Source organism: Mirounga leonina, unplaced genomic scaffold, assembly GCF_011800145.1.
Source record: "Mirounga leonina isolate KUSES-001 unplaced genomic scaffold, KU_Mleo_1.0 Mir_126, whole genome shotgun sequence".
Taxonomy (NCBI): Eukaryota; Metazoa; Chordata; class Mammalia; order Carnivora; family Phocidae; genus Mirounga; species Mirounga leonina.
In genome coordinates this window covers 14,221,953-14,242,759 of record NW_023270314.1, presented here as the reverse complement: position 1 = coordinate 14,242,759, position 20,807 = coordinate 14,221,953, and the positions used below count along the sequence as shown (strand labels likewise).

At 39.8% G+C, this 20,807-nt stretch overlaps 1 protein-coding gene across 3 annotated transcripts in view; it reads left to right on the top strand.

The window, feature by feature from the left end:
• Positions 1–2,504: 2,504 nt before the first annotated feature.
• Positions 2,505–20,807, top strand: part of HELB (DNA helicase B) — a 37,993-nt gene continuing 19,690 nt past the window's right edge. For all 3 annotated transcript variants that reach the window (XM_035002202.1, XM_035002201.1, XM_035002200.1), the window contains exons 1-9: positions 2,505–2,742; positions 4,177–4,587; positions 6,398–6,567; positions 8,579–9,457; positions 12,419–12,596; positions 13,735–13,876; positions 15,863–16,017; positions 19,390–19,471; positions 20,440–20,499. In XM_035002202.1, the coding sequence (XP_034858093.1) occupies positions 2,556–2,742; positions 4,177–4,587; positions 6,398–6,567; positions 8,579–9,457; positions 12,419–12,596; positions 13,735–13,876; positions 15,863–16,017; positions 19,390–19,471; positions 20,440–20,499 (2,264 nt within the window). In that variant the 5' untranslated portion in view covers positions 2,505–2,555. The remainder of the gene's footprint in view (positions 2,743–4,176; positions 4,588–6,397; positions 6,568–8,578; positions 9,458–12,418; positions 12,597–13,734; positions 13,877–15,862; positions 16,018–19,389; positions 19,472–20,439; positions 20,500–20,807) is intronic.

Here is a 20,807-nt window from a genome sequence, read left to right as displayed (position 1 = left end):
AATTTTAGGTTTCCTTTTGGTTTATTTTTGAATATATGAAACATTTGCATGGTTCAGAAGTCAAAACCATTATAAAAAGTTAAACTCAGAGATCTTGTTCCCATCCTCATCTCCTCTATCTTGTTTCCATTGTACCTGAGGTAACTATTTTAATTAATTTCTGGGTTTATCTCTCCTGTGTTTCTTTTCCTTCCTTCCTTCCTCCTTTCCTTCCATCCTTCCTTTTCCCCAAAACAAGCATACCCACAACACATAAATAAAACTATATGCACTGTTTTTGCTTTTTCTTATTTAATATATCTTGAAAACCACTCCCTATCAGTTCATAGAGATTTTCCTCTTTCTTTCGTTTTTAAAATTACTGAAGAATATTCTCTTGTGTGGATATGCCATAGTCTATTCAATAAGTATCTTAAACACATTTCTGCTGTTTCCAATCATTTGCCACTACAAAATTCACTACACAGTGAATAACCTCATGTCTGTGTTGTTTTGCGTTTGTGGAAATGTACCTTCAGGGTAGATCCAGGACTCTCATTTTTAGAAACATCCCAAATGATTTTGATGCACAGCCAGATTTGAGTACTGTTGCTTGCTGGGTAAAAACGGTAAAAATCGTATTCAGGAACATAGAATTGTTAACATTTTTTTTTTTTAAGTGAAGAAACAATAGGTAAAGAAGCAAAGTTCTCACCATCCTGAATCCTCACTTACTCTACTTAGAAAAATGCAGTTGAGTTATATAAACAGCAGCTTAACTTCTGGAGTCTTGTGCCCAAATCACCGAGTTGGTATCAAGAACATCCTATATAGACACACATAAGTGACCTGGATTTGGGCAGCAGACACCTTCAGTTTTGACACGCTGAGTCTGAAGTAGCCATGGGCCATCCAGGAGTGGTATCTAATAGGCGGTTGTGGGCACTGGTTTGCAGATCAGGTTAGGAGTCATTAGCATGTAGATGAGAGAGTAGGTGAAAGATGACTGAGGGGAGGATTACAGAGTGAGAAGGTGCTCAGGATGGAACCCTGGGGAATCCTAGTACTTAAGAGGATAGCAGAGGAACCCAAAGAAACTATCCATGGCTAGAGAGGTAGGAGGAAAACCTGAGAACACAAGTCATGAAAGCCGGGGAACAAAGTGTTACAGGAAGAAAATAGTTACCAATGTTAAATATCGTTAAGAGGTGAGGCAAGACACAAGCAAGAAGGTAGCCACTGGATTTAGCAACAAAGAGACCAGTAGTATGACAGGGCAGATTCAGCGTTGTGGTGGAAACAGTAGCCATTGGGAGTGTTAAGGAAGGAATTCAAGCTCACATAGAGGATCCTTGGCAACACCCGTGTTTTGTGAGCTGCAACATAGTTTTTCTAAAAGCAACACAAGGAGATACTTGTACCCAAACGGAAAAATCAATTTTAGTATTTTCTCCTATAGATTCTTCTTAAACCTTTGGCACTGGCTGTTGTTTATGTATATTAGAATCTATTATAAAATGCTTTGCGATTTAGCAAACAGCGTCTGCTTAGTTATTTTGGGTTTATTATTAATAGAGTGATTTCATAATAAACAGTATAAAAGTAGTAAGGTAGTGATATACTTTATGGTGTTCCCCAAAGAGTAACAAGGCTTTCAAATAGTATCCCCAGCATGTGTGGGAACCATGGCTCCAGAATAACTTTTTAAAGTCACTCTGATTCTCTTCTATTTCCCTTTCCCAGTCCCCCTCTATACTCTTGGCTATAAATAGATGCTTTTTTGCCCCACTGTGAGCAGGTGGTTGTCCAGCTTAAAGAAGCTTGGGAGACCAGTTTGTTCTCACAGAGGAAAAGATGAAAAAGACTTTGAATGTCATGTTATCCAGCAGTTCCCAAACCTGGCTGAACATCAAAATAGACAACCTGGGACGTGCATTAAAGAGACAGAATCCTGGGTCTCTGTCCTAGATCTCGATACAGTGCGTATGGAATGGTGCCTAGAGAACTGTACCTTGAATAAGAGCCTTTGATGATATAAATTCAACTCCTTAAGGAAACGGAGGACAAAAGCAGTCAGGAGTAAACGGGTCTCCCGACTGGAGATTCGCTATTCTGTGCTTTGGGTGGTGGCCGGTTGTCCTGAAGGGCATCTGGGTTTTCGTTTTAGGGTGTTGGAGAGGGCTTGCTTTTCCGGGCTCTCTAGGCTCACTAGACATGGCCTTCCCTCAAGTTTCTCTCTCCGGAAGTGCTAGAGGTTCTGCGGGTGCTACACCTGACGCTGCCCAGCGGGCGGGTTAAGACCAGGCACCGCTCGGACCCTCACATCTGGTTGCCGTGCGCGCACGCTCTTCTCCAACCCCCAATCGCCCCGCCCTCATCCCGCCCCTGCGGAGTCTCATCCCCGCCTCCCACGGGAGCCTTGGGGCGGAGCTTCGCCGCTGCCCCGCCCCTCCGCACGCGCAGGCCGCTGTGGGGGCGTTCCCGGAAGTTCTTAATTTTCGGAGCTGATTGGCTGGTCGTGGCCGTGTACCTTGCCCGGGTTTTCCGGAATTTGGGGAGAGTTGCAGGGGAACAAGATGGCATTTTTGAGTCAGCACTTGCGCGAGCTGCAGGGACCTTTGCTCCCACCCAAGGACTTGGTGGAGGAGGACGATGACTGTCTGAAGGAGGACGTGGAGGAGGATGAAGACCTGGAGTTTGTCGATGCCGAGGAGCTCTGCAGTGGGGGCGTAAAGGCGGGCACCCTCCCGGGGCGCCTTCGCGGTGAGGAAGCCCTCTGCCCGGAGGGGATGGGATTGGAGGATGAAGTGTTTCCCGTTCAGGCCTTGTCCTAAGTAAGGCGCCCATTGCTGCTAACAGACATTTTTTGGGATGGCCTCGCTGTTTCATCCTACCTAGGATAAGATTATATAAATATAATACAGTAGCAGTGACTTGAGTAATACCATGTGTTAAGCTTGTGCTCAACGTGTGTTATCTCATTTGATGTTCACAAGTCTTTGACGTAGTTTTATTTTTATAGTCGAGGGAACAGTTGGATGTCGAGCCTGTATTCACACCCAGAATTAGACTTTTCAACTATTTTCCTATCCTGCTTGGAGTCAAATATTTATTTTTCAGCTACTTAGAAAATACACGCACACACAAGAAACACCTCAAGGCGTTGTGGATTCATTAACTTTGTGTGAATAACGTTGTGATGTGCGTTTATCTTGTGTAGTTTCCTGCGCTATACATAATACCTGTTATGTGGACATTGTGACTGACATTTAAGAAAATTTTAGTGGTAAGACCAGTAGAATGTTCTGTGCTGATGGCATTGTTCTATGTTTGCGCTGTCCAGTACAATAGCCACCTATAGCTGGTGGGAATTGGGAACGTGAAATGCAGCTAGAGCAACTGAGGAGCTGAATTTTAAATTTTGTTTAATTTTAACTAATTTAAGTTTAAGTAGTCACATGTGAGTGGGCAGCGCAAGTTTAGACAGAAAGTTTTCAAGTATTTGTAAGGGTTTAGTCATTTATCCTAAAAGTGTTAGTGACTGGATACCTTGGTCCAAGCATGGTGGTGTTTGTTGCCAGGGGGGATACCTGGGAGAGATAAGATAATGAGGTTTCTGTCTTAATGGAGCTTGTTCTTTGGTGAATTAAACACACATTCTTTAAATAATTACAGAAGTAACTGTAATATTACTTAGTTCATAGAAGGAATAATAAGTAGTGCTATGAGAGGTTATAATCTTGAGATTCAGGGAAGACTTCCCTGAGGAAGCGACAATTAAATTTAGAGGTCTGTAGCAAATGGGGGCAAACAGTAAGGAAGAGAACATTTGAGGCAGATGGAACAGCTTGTGCAAAGGCCCTGTGGTGGGAGGGACCATGGCATTTTTTAGAAATTGCATGAAGGTCATTTTTGGCTTAGGTCAGAGTAGCAGAGAGATGACTGTTTTTAGAAGAGAAACAACAGACTTGCCATGTACCATACTTACCTCTTGGAATACAAGGACAAGTGAAACATTGTCTTAATCTAGAGAGCTTACAGCACAGTAGAGGGAGACTGATAAACAGGTAAGTGGAATGTAGATACCCTAATAAACATCTATACAGGGTGCTGTGGGGGGAATAAAGAGAGTGGAAGATTTGGTGAAACATTGAAAAAGAGGTTTTAAAATGTCTTAAATTAACTTTTTTTTTAAAGTTGTAATTTCTGATGAAAACACTCAAGAGCAATGTGACGTGTTTGGACGTTTTCCAGTAACGGGTCCTTGGTGGCGAGTGAAGGTGCAAGTGAAACCTATGGGATCAAGGAGCTATCAAGTTCAAGGATTTCCATCTTACTTTTTACAGTCTGATATGTCACCACCAAATCAAAAACACATCTGTTCCCTGTTTCTTAAAGACTGTAATTTCCCCAGTGATTATATAAATAAATTTTTAGCATGGGTAAATGCTGTATCAAGCTTTAAAAACCTCAACTTTGAAAATCTTAGGGAAACATTAAGAACTTTCCAAAAGGAAACTGGAAGGAATGGTCAAAAAAAGTCTACACAGAATGAACAGGAAGAGTCTCTACCAGAAAACGAGATGTGGCTCCCTGTGGAAAACACAAGTAGGTGTGATTTTATCATCCAGTTTTATTGTAATTGAAATACTTAATGACTAGTGTGTTTAAGATATCACCACTATAGTATCTTGGCATACTATTCTTTTTTAAAATCTGTTTTTGAAAATGTGTTTCTATTGCTTTTGGGTTTGTCATTATAATTTCCAGGTTCCTCATCATTACGGTGGAGAGGTTGGGTGAGATGATCTTTAAGCCCCTTTTAGTTCCTCCCCAGCTCTAAAACTGTGTTTCTCTCTACCGTTTTTTTTTTTAAGATTTTATTTATTTATTTGACAGAGAGAGACACAGCGAGAGAGGGAACACAAGCAGGGGGAGTGGGGGAGGTAGAAACTCTCCCCCACTCCCCCTGCTTTTGTGTGGGGGAGGTAGAAACTTCTCGCTGAGCAGGGAGCCCAAGCAGGGAGCCCGATGTGGGGCTCGATCCCAGGACCCTGGGACCATGACCTGAGCCGAAGGCAGATGCTTAATGACTGAGCCACCCAGCCGCCCCTCTCTCTAACTTTTGTGTGCATGGGATTACCTTGAGTCATTAAGAAAAAGTTCGGTGTTTTTTTTTTTTTAAGATTTTATTTATTTATTTGACAGAGAGAGACAGAGTGAGAGAGGGAACACAAGCAGGGGGAGTGGGAGAGGGAGAAGCAGGCTTCCCGCCGAGCAGGGAGCCTGATGCGGGGCTCGATCCCAGGACCCTGGGATCATGACCTGAGCCGAAGGCAGACGCTTAACGACCCTCTGCCCGGAGGGGATGGGATTGGAGGATGAAGTGTTTCCCGTTCAGGCCTTGTCCTAAGTAAGGCGCCCATTGCTGCTAACAGACATTTTTTGGGATGGCCTCGCTGTTTCATCCTACCTAGGATAAGATTATATAAATATAATACAGTAGCAGTGACTTGAGTAATACCATGTGTTAAGCTTGTGCTCAACGTGTATTATCTCATTTGATGTTCACAAGTCTTTGACGTAGACTTGTGAGTCTACGCAGGCACCCCGAAAAAGTTCAGTTTTTAACTATTCAGTTCCAATTATTATTCTGTTTAAGAAGGGAGAAGAGAGGGGCGCCTGTGTGGTTCAGTTGGTTAAGTGGCTGCCTTCGGCTTAGGTCATGATCCCAGGGTCCTGGGATTGAGTCCCTGCTCAGCGGGGAGCCTGCTTCTCCCTCTCCCTCTGCCTGCCACTCCCCGTGCTTGTGCTCTCCCTCTCTCGCTCTCTCTGTCAAATAAATAAGAAATCTTAGGAAAAAAAAAAAGGCAGAGGAGAAAGTTAAGAATATGAGTATTCCATTTTGGAAAGATTTCAGTCCAAAATGGTATAAAATAATTTTTTAGTATGGTTTGTTATCTGGACATTCACATGAATGGAATATTTCATTTCTTAATTATATCAAATAAATTTGGCAGGATATCACTGAATGACTTCAATGACAAAAGAATCATGATTACAGTCAGAAAAATGATTATAAAGGTTAATATGTTAATGATTTATTTTTTATGCTTAGTTTTAAATTTATCTTTATATCACAGAGTCACAAATTTTCCTCTGATTATATTGTCTACAAAAGGAAACAGAAGGCTAAGAAGCGGTTGTCTAAGCATTTGAAGAACATAATGAAAACCACTTCAGTACAAAATCCTTTGTTATAACACGATCAATTTTCTTGCTGGTTAAAGTAAATTTATTTGTCTCTCTTTGATTTGGATATTTGGAACTGGTTGTGCTCCAGGAGAATGTCCATCACATCAGTTGTTCTGTGAGCTCATTTGTATGTTTTGATTTGTTCTTTCCTATTATCCTGTAGTTCCATTTAAAAGTATAATGACAGCTTTGCAGTTTCCAAAAGTAATGGAATTCCTTCCAGTTCTTCTGCCTCGACACTTTAAACGGCTCTTAAGCTCAGGTTCTAAGGAGGTGTTGGAAGACCTAGAAGAGATGTTAGGTACACATCCATGGAAACTTGGATTTAGTAAAGTAAGTAAGACATTTACTCACCATTTAGAAATCCTGTGTGAGGGAGGATTTCTCAAACTTTACAATTTTTGCATCTCTTTCAAAGGAAAAAAATTCGTATGGACCTCAATGTTGATTTTTCTTTTAGTGTTAGAACCAACTATAAACTTCTTATACCTGTAGCTCTTATGCAGTAAATTGATGACATTGAAATTGTCAATAATTTAATTACATAATTTAATTTAATAGGAAACATCTCTTTGGTAACTAAATGGCCATTTGCAATGTGAATATAGATCTCACTGAAGACACAGGTTCTTATGAATTTGGCAAATCCATTTTAATCCCTCACTTTCCTATTTGAACTTCTGAAAACTTTCATTATTCATGTGGTACATCATGATACTATTGGAATTTTTATTTGGCACAATAATATCACTTCCATATGAATCCACCTCTGTTCTTATCATTAGAGACCAAGAATGGGCGTGGCACTATGAGGCTTCAGTGGTGTTGGAAACCAAACTCGGCACTTAAATGTTGGCAGTACTTGGTTATGGGTGGGTTTTCCAAATGAAAATACAATTTAAAAATTCTGAGATAATTCTTGGATCGCCAAGAATGCTTACTGAACCCCTTCCCCCCAATTTGAGAAATACTGGAATAATGAATTTGCTTCCTACATAAAATGATGATGATTTCAGTATGTTTTGCAAAATGAAATTCATTGAACATTAGATTATTATATATATTCAGTAGAGAAGAGAGGCAGAGCAATGCACATTCTGGGACTCAAGTGGAAAGAGGAGACTTGAAGTCCCACTGTTCGGTGTGGAAGCCACCATCAAGAATATAGATTGTTACTGAGGTATTAGATGGCTGGGGCTGCCAACCCTCTTAAGTCTGTGCTTCAGGCCATAGTCTGGGTAGCTTAAACAATAGAAATTTATTTTATCATGGTTCAGGAGGCTCTAAGTCCAAAATCAAGGTGTTGGTTGGTTGGTTTCTTCTGAGTCCTCCTTAGCTTGTACATGGTCATGAGGAGACCCTTCTCCCTGGGTCTTCACATTGTCTTCCTTTTGTGCCTGTCTGTTGTAATCTCCCTTCTTAAAAGGACACCAGTCATACTGGGTTAGAGCCAATGACCTCATTTGAACTTAATTACCTGTTTAAAGACCGTATCTCCAAATATGGCCACATTTTGACATACTTGCAGGTTAGGATTTCAACATGAATTTTGGGGGGACACATTTTAGCCCATAAAATGTATGGATGGCTCTAGGAGGGATGTCTCCGTGAAAAAAAAAAAAAATAGAGCTGGTGGAGAACCTTCTGAGTGGATCATGGTGAAGGAAGTTCTGTGTCCCTCCAGTAGAGTTTGGGCAGAATTGTTGAGAGGCACGTAGAAACCTAAACAAGCCAAGAAAGTGAGGCAGTCACCAACTTCACTATACACACAAGAGTTTGACACAAAAGTTAATATAATTGTAGTATATCCTGTCCTCAGCTGTGAATCCTATTTACAATGATTTACTGAAAATTGATTAATCAAATATATACTATAACTTTTTTTCAAAGATCAGAAGAGGAGAAGCAGGTGTGGAGGTGATGGTATAAAAGAGAGAGAGCTTCTATAGAGAAAGACTTCCCCTAGGAGGGAGTTAATATTAAATATCAAAAATTAGAAAAAAAAAAAGGGTAGTATAAACAGTACTTAGAACAGTGTTGACTTTATAAGGCATGGAAAGGGTGAGTCAGGGGATTCCTGTCTTTTGCGATAAGCTTCATAGTGTTATTTGATTTTGAAAACTGTATGTGTATTGTTTTGAGAAAATAAATTTATATAGATCTTTATTCACAGTACAGCAAAAACTTCGTGATGTATTAGGTACCCAGTTTTTTCTCCAAATTTAGTTGATCTACATGTCCTCTGGGACTTAAGCAATTATTAACAAATAACATATTTTTACGTAATTCTGATAATAGTCATCAACATTTATAATTTTTATAAAGCAACTTTATTTTCTTAAAGATAACCTACACAGAACTGAAGCTTTTGCAATGTGAGGCGAGTTGGACATCATTTTGTCAGTGCAAGTCTCTTCTCCAGCTGATGAGTGATTTGGAGAAGAATGCATTAATAATATATTCGAAACTGAGGCACATATGTCGAGACCAAGGGCACACGTGCATTGAAGAGGCTGACTTAACTTCTAAGTTGTCAGACCATATGTCCTTCCAAGACGCTTGGCGGTCTCTGAAGTTTTTGAAGGACATTGGTGTGGTGACATACGAGAAGGGCTGTGTCTTTCTTTATGACCTTTACCAGGCTGAGCGAGGCATTGCCTCTTCAATATGTGACCTGATGACAAGGCCTCCATGGCATTTACATGTCGATGTCAAGAGGGTGCTTACGTTAATTCACACTACAAAACCTGAGAAATCAGGAAGCGACGAGACACTGAATGAAAGTCAACCGGATGAAACGGGTTTAGAAAATCCTGTGGATGTTCTGGACTCACAGGACAGTGGTGACCATGTTTGCAGTAACGGTAAAAGTGAAGTGAATGTAGAAACAAGTGAAGGTCAGCTGGATCAGGATCAGGTGGCTGCTTTGGAAATGGTTTGCTCCAACGCCGTGACGGTCATCAGTGGAAAAGGTGGTTGTGGGAAGACCACCATTGTTAGCCATCTTTTTAAGCATATGGAGCAGTTGGAAGAAAGAGAGGTAAAAAAAGCTTGTGAGGATTTTGAACAAGACCAGGATGTCTCAGAAGAATGGATCACCTTTACCGAGCAAAGCCTCCTGAAGGCAGACAAGGCGATAGAGGTGTTACTGACAGCACCAACGGGGAAAGCGGCTGGCTTATTGCGAGAGAAGACTGGTTTTAACGCGTATACGCTGTGTCAGGTAAAACTTTGTCCATTTTTTTTCTACAGAGAAAACATTTGCCTGAAAGACGGGCTTTATTTAATGGGTTTATTTTTTATTTCTTCCTGATGACAGTAGGTATTTATTGAATGTCCTAGGGATCCCTGCTTTGTAGTCACTGAACACTGAGATCAGTGCCATGCAGAGCAGCCGGTCTGTAAACTGTGACCAGTTTGCAGGGAGGAAGGAGCTGGTGCTGGAAAGTCAGTCAGTAGACTGCTTCTTTCATTGAGGAAGTCTTACTATGGAAAAGAAGTCAGCCAAACTGAAGTGTATGCTTCATGACGTAGTTCAGTTAGATTCTGGTACAAGCTTTATTCTGGGTGGCATGGGACTGGTTACAAGCATGTTACCGTCCACAGACCTTATTTGAGAAGTGTTTGTGTGGGAAGGAAAAGGTTTTATTCTATTTTATGGACGGAAAACTCCAGAAAAGTGAAGACTTTGATCATCCAGTTCAGTTCTTTATCTCCTTTACCCACAACAATGCCTGGCCAACAGTCATGTAATACAATTTTCAAATGAATCGATATGCTTGAAAAACATAGTTTTGGCTGTAGTTAGAAGTCATGACATCTTGAACTTGTAAAGAACTGGAGAGGTTTTTCTAGGTCTGACCTGCCATTTTACAGATCAAGGAACTCAGTTGTTGGAAGATTTCTGAAGGCAATAATCATTGACTTGGACTATAAAGGATAGAAAGGCTCAGGTGAGGAGACGGACATTTTATTTCGGGGGAAAGCCTTTCCACAGGCATTGAGGAGAATGATCACAGGGTGTAGAGATGGTTTTGAGGTGACGGCGTTGATCAGAATGAATTCTGTGTATTATAAAATAATGGAAATTGAATTTGGTTTAGACTGGGAACTTGAACTTTCAAGTTTGCAAAATATCCCATTAAATCCTTGATAAACCAGTGAAGTGAGTAAGCCATATCATCTCCATTTTACAGAAGAACCAGTTGAAATTTGGGGAATTCAACGACTTGCCCAAGATTGTAACCAGGTGTGGAGCTAGCACCTGGATTCAGATTTGTGACCTCCCCTCTTGTTGCTCTTTCTGTGGTGCCGTAATTGCCTCCTTTATTATAGTTCTTGCATATCTAACAAAGAAGCTTGGACTTGGCTTATTGGGGAGCCATTTAGGATCCTAAGCAAGAGAGAGAGAATCACAGAGCCGTGGGCCACCTCAGAAATGACATCATGCATCACCTGTATTTTTCACACGAGTGAACATAGCCCTAGAGAAGATCAGTGTAGCTCACTCATGGCAGAGTCTTCTGATCAGTTTATGATTTTTCCCATTATGCCTTCACATCTGATTAGGCCGAAGGGTTGGCTTAGAAGAGGAGAGCCGAAGAGGCGTTATTACTAAGTTTCATCTTATGTTCCAACTCTGATCAATGGGTAGTATCTTAATATCTGCTTAGGATGCTGGGAGAATATTTCTGAAGCCACATTTAGGGTCAGAAGAGAGTGTAGGGCCAAAGGAAAGGCACTGATGTGGCACTTACGCCATTTATTTATCATCCTTGGGCTAGGGTTACCAGGTTACCAGATGGAGCAGATAAAAATAAAATTTTGTGTGTGTGTGTGTGTGTGTGTGTACCAAATATTGCATCAAACATACTTGCACTGGGGCACTTGGATGGCTTAGTCGTGAAGCGTCTGCCTTTGGCTCAGGTCATGATCTCAGGGTCCTGGGATCGAGCCACATCGGGCTCCCTACTCGGCAGGAAGCCTGCTTCTCCCTCTCCCACTCCCCCTGCTTGTGTTCCTGCTCTCGCTACTTCTCTCTGTCAAACAAATAAATAAAATCTTTAAAAAAACAAAACAAAACATACTTACACTAAAATGTTATTTATTGTTTATCTGAAATTCATATATCTTATCTGGCAATCCCATTTTGGGTTAGTGTATAGGGGAAGGTGGTTGTAAGGCTGTGGGAATAATCTAGGCTCATAGGTGGGGCCTGTATTGAGTTGGTAGCACTAAAAATATAGTGGAAGTGTCAACCAGGCATTTCTAAGATAACTAAGTGAATATATAAAATCAAAGGAAGCAGTTAGCAGTGATTCAGATGTTCTTTTGAGACAAGGCCATTGAGAGAATGTGGGTTTTGCTGAAGGGAATTGGTGCATTTGGGTGGAAAACATGAAGGCTTTTACTTAATAGACATGTTGAATCTAGCTTCAGTAGAAAAATTTTAAAAAGATATGATACCATTTAAGAAATCTGTGTATGTATATAGTGTATACATACATACTTACAACATAGAAACATTTTGGGAATGATGTATACCAAAATATTTAATCTCTGGTTTTACTTTCCAAATTTTTCTCCTCATCTGTATTTTTATTTATTTATTTATTTATTTAGATTTAATTAATTTATTTATTTGGCAGTGCAATAGTGCTGTGTGTGAAGCTTTTACAGTAAACACACATAGTACTTATCAAGAAACATTTTTTAAAAACTATTTGATCTTTTTTTGTTTTTAGATTTATTTGATCTATCTTTTCTGTGTATCCATCCCTTTAGGGTTTTAAGAAGTTTGAACTTTTGTGTTCTCTAGTTCTTCAGGCTGTTTCCCTATGTGGCTTTACCTACACCCTCCCTCCCTCTCCCATTTAAGAGTTTTGTTTTAAAATAACATGGGTGGGGCGCCTGGGTGGCTCAGTTGGTTAAGCGACTGCCTTCGGCTCAGGTCCTGATCCTGGAGTCCCGGGATCGAGTCCCGCATCAGGCTCTCTGCTCGGCAGGGAGTCTGCTTCTCACTCTGACGCTCCTCCCTCTCATGCTCTCTGTCCCTCATTCTCTCTCTCAAATAAATAAATAAAATCTTTAAAAAAATAAAATAAAATAAAATAACATGGGTTGTTAAGATTTTGTTTTGTAAAATTTATAACCTGAATTTAGAGATGCCATACTTTGCTTACAGGTCAATTACAGCTTTTATTTATGGGAGAAAAAAAGCCTGGCCAAGAACCATCCATGGAAATTTTCTTCAGTTAGAGTTCTGGTTGTGGATGAAGGGAGTTTGGTATCTGTCAGAATCTTCAAATCGGTTTTAAAGTTATTGTGTGAGCACTCCAAACTTTCTAAGCTTATTATCCTTGGTAAGTGAAATATTGTTGGAATCCTAATTGTTTAGTTCAAAGCATTGCAGTTGGTAGGTTGCTTATACCATTTCACTGGTTTGGTATCCATATCCTACAGGTGGGAAGCCGTTTCTCAGAGCCCACACCCCAGCCCCCCTGAGTTCAGTCTGACCTCTCCCTCTAACAGCTTGGGTGGTTCTCCGTTTGGGCCGGGATATTAGCAGACCAGGCCGCGAAATGAAATGAGTTGTAATTGGTTACTGCTAGTTACCTAAATGATGACTGTTAAAATCGTAAAAACGTCACACACTTAGAAAGTATAATGCAGATCATTTGGAAATATAAAAAGTCTGAATTATAGACCACTTGGGAGTGAATTTATGATTTTCAGCTAATAACTCAAGCTAGATATCAGTAGCCTCTTAAATCCTTTCCCATTCTGGTAAGATTTAGTTAGATTCTGTTGGGTACTACTGGTCTGTAGACTATGATTTCATAGAGAATCATATTGTGAGAATCAAATTGTATACAGATAATTCTCTTAGGTCTTTGAGGACGTGCTGTAAACATTTGATTCTGTTAATGGCTTAAGCATTCCCCCAGTTTCCACTGAGAAGAGTTGTTTTTTTCACTCCAGGGTTGGTTTGTTTCAAGAGATTTCTAACAGAGCCAAACATTATCATTATATTACAGGAATTTATCTATTATCAAATATGTTGGGTTTGTTTATTTTGTATTTTATATGTTTATTTTATTTATTTGAGGCCATAGATTCTTCCAGGTCTACTAAGACGTTGAGCAAGACTGAGTAGGTGGCTGAATACCATATACCTAAGATTCTAAGGCCTGTTTTTCTCTAAAATATATGCCCCTACACAGTTTGCCTGGGGTTATAGGTATGAAGGAAGTTCAATTCAGATTGTACCTTACTGTGTTATCACTGTTTTTTATATCTCATACTGTTTACTCTGAATGCTTTGTTGTTGTTAAATAACATTTTTAAAGAGTTAATGTTCTTAAGTAATTTGGGGGGGGGCTTTTTTCTTAGAATAAATCTTTATAATCATAGCATATATCAGTAGGGAGAAATAAAAACAACTTCTAAATTTCAGGAACCCTCTTACCGAAAACCTGCTATATCTTATTCTCCTTTTAGGTGATATTAGACAGTTGCCCAGCATCGAACCTGGTAACTTGCTGATAGATCTTTTTGAGACTCTTAAGTCAAGAAATTGTGCTATTGAACTAAAGAAAAACCATAGAGCAGAATCTGAGCTAATTGTCAACAATGCCACAAGGTATAGTATAATGAAAATTTTGCATTTTCTCTCTGTTGTATTAGAAATAAAAAGTAAAAAACATATCTATTAGTTTTTGAATTAGGACAGTTAAGTGCAGTACATTTCCTGTGCCCTTCTAGCAAACTTATTCTAGCCTTCAGGTATATATGGACCTTTTGCCCCACAGTTAGAAAAACAAAAATAATGTTTTTCATTACTGGTCCAGCATGAATTATTGTTGAAATTTAAGTGAATGTGTTTTCCTGATTTAAAAAGTATATATGTGAATTAAAGTTGCATCAAGCTTAAAGCCTAGAATAAGCCTAAGGGAAACAGAGAGTTGGAAATGAGTTCATTAGAGTTCAAGGGAGAATGAGGAAGAATTATCCCCTAATTTTTGTAAGGGGAGCCCCAAGGCCCCCCCCCCCAAAAAAAGGGAATGTGGTATTTTATTCCTTGATGAATCCTGGTGGCACCCATGGCATATTACTCCCCTTAGTGTAGAAAAGCATCCTTCTTTCCCCTTAGTTTTTGCATATGCCTTTAGAGTGATCCTCTAGTTACAGAGGATCACTCTAAGAGACTGTTTTATTCATCGGGCCAAAATTTATCTTTGTTTTTTGACATTTTTTTATGAAATGTTGTTTTTGTTGCTCAAACATTTTCTTGGTTGGATTCAGCAGAAATTAGAACATTCAGAATGTCCTTTCTCTATGCCCCTGTCTGCCCTGGATAGGATTGTAGGAGTATAGGAAGGATTGACAGGGCTGGGTAGGATGTTGTAGGTTCATATCAAGACATTAAGCAAAAGAATGCAGTTGGATGTGGAATATTCTTTTTGTCTAACCCTCCTGCTCCTACCTAAAGGCCACCTCGTTTGGGGGAGGTTGGTAGATGATTGGTCACTTTAAAGTCTGAAAATCTCAGAAGAATCTAAAGCACATTAGATTTCTCAGAAGTCAGTTTTATCTGAAACTTAGGAATTCCTTTTATTAACCCTTTTGATGTTATTTGAGCTGTGCTGCTTTCATCATTCCTTCTTGTCATCACCAAATATTTAATGTCACAAGGATCCTAGTGATAGCAGGGAAGGACTAGAAGTGTGTTTCATGTTAGGGGTCAGAAGCAAAACAGGAAATCCATGGTGATTCTCAGCATCCCCAGAATTGGATCTGGGATATTTCAGCAAGGACAGCCTTCTTCCCTTTCCTCCCTTTCAACCCTGTGGGGAAGGATTGATGATGACAGTAGGGTACCACTAGCTTTAATAGCCAGGTTGCCGTTAGGTCTTTTCAGGGAGTTGGTCTTCTTCCAGATAACCAAGGAGAGACTCTGTTATGATAAGGCACCTGCCCCATGCTCTGTTTTCTAATAGGATTTGCTAGTCTTGGGAAATAAAAGAACAAAAGAAGGTTGAGGGCATAGACGCAAAGAGAAGATGAGGATATTTGGTTCAACTGAGAAAATGAGGACACATGTATGATATACACAAAAGAAAGGAGAAAAAGAGTGTGATGTAAGCCTATGAAAAAGGCCCCAAAGAGTCCAGATTCATTGAAATAGAAAGGGCTTATGGAGCCAGAAGGGCCCAGATTTGCCTCCTAGCTCCTCTGCTTTCTACCTCTGTGGCCATGGGCAACCCACTGCAGTTGCATAAGCCTCATGCTACTCACCTGTGAAATGAGGATAATACCTACCCTGAATAGTTCTTTCCTGGTCTGGAGGAGAGTAGGTCGAGTTCTCAGAACGGTAAATTCCCTGGCAGTTTTTTCTAATGCTTTTAATTTGCTAGGGGTAGGGGTAGGGGACTGATTGGTAAGTGTAACTTTATGGTCTTGCTAATTCTATTTTATAACTCATTCACTATTTATAATGCCTATATGGGTAGCCTTTTCATCTTATTTATTATCTATTAGTTATTGTAATGACATTATCTCTGATGATATATGAAGACACATTTTTGGATACTAATGTTCTTGCTGTGTTATTTTATCTTCACTTAAGAATCTCAAGACGCCAATTTCCAATATTTGATGCAGAGCTGAATATCTCTGATAATCCAACACTCCCTGCCTCAATACAAGATAAAACATTTATTTTTATCAGACTCCCAGAAGAGGATGCCAGCTCTCAGTTATCGAAAAATGATCCTCACTCTTGTAAGTATAAACTTCTGTATTATGTAGGGTTATAATTTCAGTTTTATAATATACTTACTAAATGACTAGTTGTAATTTTATTTGATGGTAAAGATAAATATTGCTAGTAGAAAATTTAGGCACCGAAATAAATAAACTATTTATTCATCATCAGAAGCAGAGTACCTTAGAATTTGGTAAAGAAGTAAGCTCTCCCAGCCCAACATATGTAACCAGATCTGCCTTAACAGATCATACGTATAACGTCATGCTCTGGAAGGAATTTGGAAGGACTAATGATGCAATATAAACACACACATGCACACATACATATCCAAGAAGTAAGCTCTTGACACATACACACTAAGGGCTTAGTAAGTATTTACTGAGTGAATAGACGGATGTAGATGATTAGTTTAAAATGAAGCAAAGCCTCAGGAATCCAAGTTCATTCAGGAGAAAGCGTATCCTAATTAATGAAGATTTTCTTGTATAGCAATTGGAAATTACATTTGCTATTTTGGGTACATTTGTGAACCAAAAATATTGGTCAAACTGTTGCCAAGTTGAGTTCCTACTAGTTCTTTCTGTTTCTTATAAAATGGACAGGCATTGCTTCTAATTAGGGGTGTTAGGGTGACAACGTAATAGGGTCAAAAAGAGCACAGTCTTTTCCCTTATGTGTATGACCCATGTCACATCACTTAACCATTTGTAAAATGCGATTCATAGGACACTGCCCGTGGAGCTGTTGTGAGGGTTGAGGGCACTCATCGGTTTCGAGGTGCTATAGAACTGTTAGTTTTTTGTGAATAATAGATATTAAATGATCTATTACAAATTGATTAAACCCTTTGATCTTTATGTGTATTCTAAACATACTTAGCAAACTTTTTCTTTTTTCTTTTTTTTTTTTTTAAGATTTTATTTATTTGAGAGAGAGAGAGAGTGAGAGAGAGAGCGCAAGAGGGGGTAGGGTTAGAGGGAGAAGCAGACTCCCCGCCGAGCAGGGAGCCCGATGTGGGACTTGATCCCAGGACTCAGGGATCATGACCTGAGCCGAAGGCAGTCGCTTAACCGACTGAGCCACCCAGGCGCCCAACAAACTTTCTAAAATAGTGTAATGGTTTACTCAAAATTGAATTAGTGAAGATTTAAATGATTATTACTGAGAATATATTGTAGTCATCATTCTTAAGGGTATATCCTAACTACTTAGCAACCTTCACTCCAATGTGAAATTAAGTGATGTACTACCTTATGTGTAAGCCTCTCCTGCTTTGTGGGTCATAGTCGCGGTTCCCTTGGCAAGTTGGGGTCCATTCACATGTTACAATAATTTTTTTCTCTTTTGAAACAGGATCATATAATACATAGTATTCTATAAATGCCCTTTTGATTTTTTTGATTGTAGAAATAATTTCTATCCCTCAAGAAAAGGTCAAATAATCAGGAATGTCTGACATAAAAATGAATATTTCCCTGTTATCTTCCTCTCTGTTTCCCCCAAGGCAACCCCCAAAAGGTTGCGTACTACTACTCTTACGCATCCATTACTCTTACTATGTAGTAAGTTTGGTGTTGATCCTTTTAAACCTTATTATATTCATACACAAACATATATTATTTATTTCTGTCTTATGTAAATGGGATTATGAGCTGCACATTGCTTTGTGATTTTTTATTAAATATATTGTGAATAATTAATAGGTGATATTTATTCTCACAACAGCTTAGTCAAGAGTAGGTACTAGTACAGATGAAAAGATGAAACTTAGCCAGTTAAGGAATGTGCCCTCCTTGCCACTCCATTTAGATCTACCTAAAATGTCGTTAGTTTTATTTCTGGTGCCCATTCTTTATGATATCGGGAGTATACTTTAAGAAAAAGAGTGGTCTGTTTCAGAATGGCAGCAGAGCTCAGCTGATGCTGTTTTTCCATCTTAACTACAACCTTCAGCTAGCAAATTAGTCCCTTCTTCAAGAGAACTAAATAAATATTCCTTAGAGAGAGGCATATAGTACTTTTCCATTAATAATTAAGTTACTGAGTAAATTATTCCCGTTATTACAAAGTACAAAGTACAAAGACCGAAGACAGGCTTCATAGCTGGGCTACAACTTCAGAGATGCTGAAGTGTGAGAAAAATGTGTATCTTAGAATCAATGAAATACAGTGTACATACTGATCTGTAAGATGTCCAGAGAATGAAGAAAGCAAGACCAGAACAGCACGATCTCATATGTGTAAAGGAAAACAAATTCCTGTTCTGACAGGCCAGGGGTTGGCTGGGGTGAGCTGAGTGGCCATTTTTCAGTGAGAATTTTCCCTTCATCTGAATGATGAAGGGCTCAGTAAGCAACTAATTTAGTCTTCCTAGAGCAGGGCATCACGAGGCCTGGGCTTTTTCATTCCCCTGTGATTCATCTGCTACAAGGGGAAGGCACAAAAGCCTAAAATGCTCTTACCCAAATTTTTATATCTTCTCTCTCTCTCTCATGAGAAATGTTCACTCTTTTGTACTATTGGTAAGACAGATTAGAGGAAGTCTACTTCTCAGCGCTTTGAGGGAGGTTATAAGTGGGATGTTCTCATTACCAGTGACCTCAGGTCTAAAAGGGAGGCCAGCCACCCTCCGCCATTTGGAAAATGACTTTACTTCCAAGAGCCTCAGCTTCACATTTATATCTAGAATATAATCGATGTTTGTGGTCAAGCTATTTCATAGCTGGTTAGGTGTGGCCACCCTTGGGATGGGTGCCCCCTATGCCAGGGTTAACCTTTTAGTTGCTGGATCATGGGGAGCTCTGGTGGTCCTAGGGGTAGCAAACACATGGTTGGGGTGGGGGTGGGGCATTGCGGTGTTTGGGGAGTAGCTCTTTTCCATCCTTCATGGAAGTGTCTCAATATTTTATATTAAATATCAACCTTGGATCTAATACCTGCCTCCTATGAATGTTGTGAAGATTAGATTCAGTGAAATAACATATGCAAAGCATAGAGATCCTCAAATTATAATTCAACTACCACCAGCACTTCAAACAGAAGAGAGTCTTACCTTACAGGGATTCTGTTACATAGTTGGTCCTCTTGCTCATATTTTAAATTCAGCATTCACTAACCATCAGTGGTGAGTGGTTGTATTACAGATTAGGAGCTGTCCTGGCTAGTGGTTGACGTCCCTGTTGAGGATAGGGCATCTGGAACCCTCATCGTCGTTCTCTCTTCTGGTGCTCTGGCTGCAGTAGCAAATGAGGTTGATGTTCCCATGGCCAACTTGTATTCCATTTCCCGGAGCTCCCTTAGCAGGAATTCTGAGTTACTTGCTCCATCAAAACAATTTTGTAATTTGGTGCTTTTCTGTGTTAACTTTTTTTCTCTTGAATTACCAGATTTATATTCTGCAGTTAGAACCTTACTCAAAGAAAATGACCTACAAGATGCGCAAACATCCCAATTTATTGCCTTTAGAAGGTAACGCATTTAAAGCATTTTAATGTTCTTAGTCTAGCTTTTAAATCTTGTAACTTACATAGATTCTGTTTAAATGGGAGACTCTCTCATCATTCATCACTGCTAATTCTCTCTCTAATTTTGAGGTATTTCTTTGTTAGACATGGCAGAGGGCAGTTGTTTTTTTTTTTTTTTTTAAAGATTTAATTTATTTGACAGAGAGAAACACAGCGAGAGAGGAAACACAAGCAGAGGGAGGGGGAGAGGGAGAAGCAGGCTTCCCGCCGAGCAGAGAGCCCGATGCAGGGCTCGATCCCAGGACCCTGGGATCATGACCTGAGCCGAAGGCAGACGCCTAACGACTGAGCCACCCAGGCGCCCTGAGGGCAGTTTTTAAACAGGGCTCTTTCAGGGCACCTGGATGACTCAGTCGGTTAAGCATCTGACTCGATTTTGGTTCAGGTCATGATCTTGGGGTTGTGTGGTGCAGTCCGCATCAGGCTCTGTGCTGAGCGCTGAACATGGAGCCTGCTTGGGATTCTCTCTCTCCCTCTCTCTCTCTCTCTGCCCCTCTCCCCACTTGCACTGTCTTTCTCTCAAAATAAATAAATAAAATGTTAAAAAAAAATAAATAGGGCTCTTTCTACCAAATACTAGATTTGGAAACTCCCATGAAATCTGAGTGGAACAAAGGTTTACATTAAGATAAAAATTACGGAGGCACTTGGATGGCTCAGTCAGTGGAGCGTGGGACTCTTGATCTCAGGGTTGTGAATTCAAGCCCCACATTGGGTATAGAGATTACTTAAAAAATTCTACTTTTCTTTTTATAAAAAGAAAAGATAAAAATTACAAAACGCTTTTTTCCTGGAGAGACTCCTGGAAACTTTTTATAGCGTGTAGTACATTGTCATCGTTGGTAACAGGAATAAACACAAAATAGAGACCTTTAAGGTGACCCTTGCTTCTTGCTTATTCATGTGTTTCAGGCAAGACTGTGACGTCATCAACGCCTGCTGTTGCAAGCACTACACGGGCCACCTAATCAAGTGAGCACTAAAGATCGGAAAGCTCCAGGACAGTCCTTCCTTTATTCACCGTCCTTTTATTTGTTTTTGACATTTATCACTGTAGCCACACATTTAAAATCTTTTTTATTCTCATTTGTGAAGTCAAATGATCTCTTCAATTAAATATAATATGTATGTTTAAGAACTGACTGTTGTGGCAATCAGTGTAATAAGCAAATAAGGAATACAGTTTTCCTTGTGGTTTTCAAGTTGGCAACCTCCAGGTTCTCCAAGTTGAGTGTGGGGAATTCAGAATGTTTTCCAAATAGAGTATGTACATAGGTGTG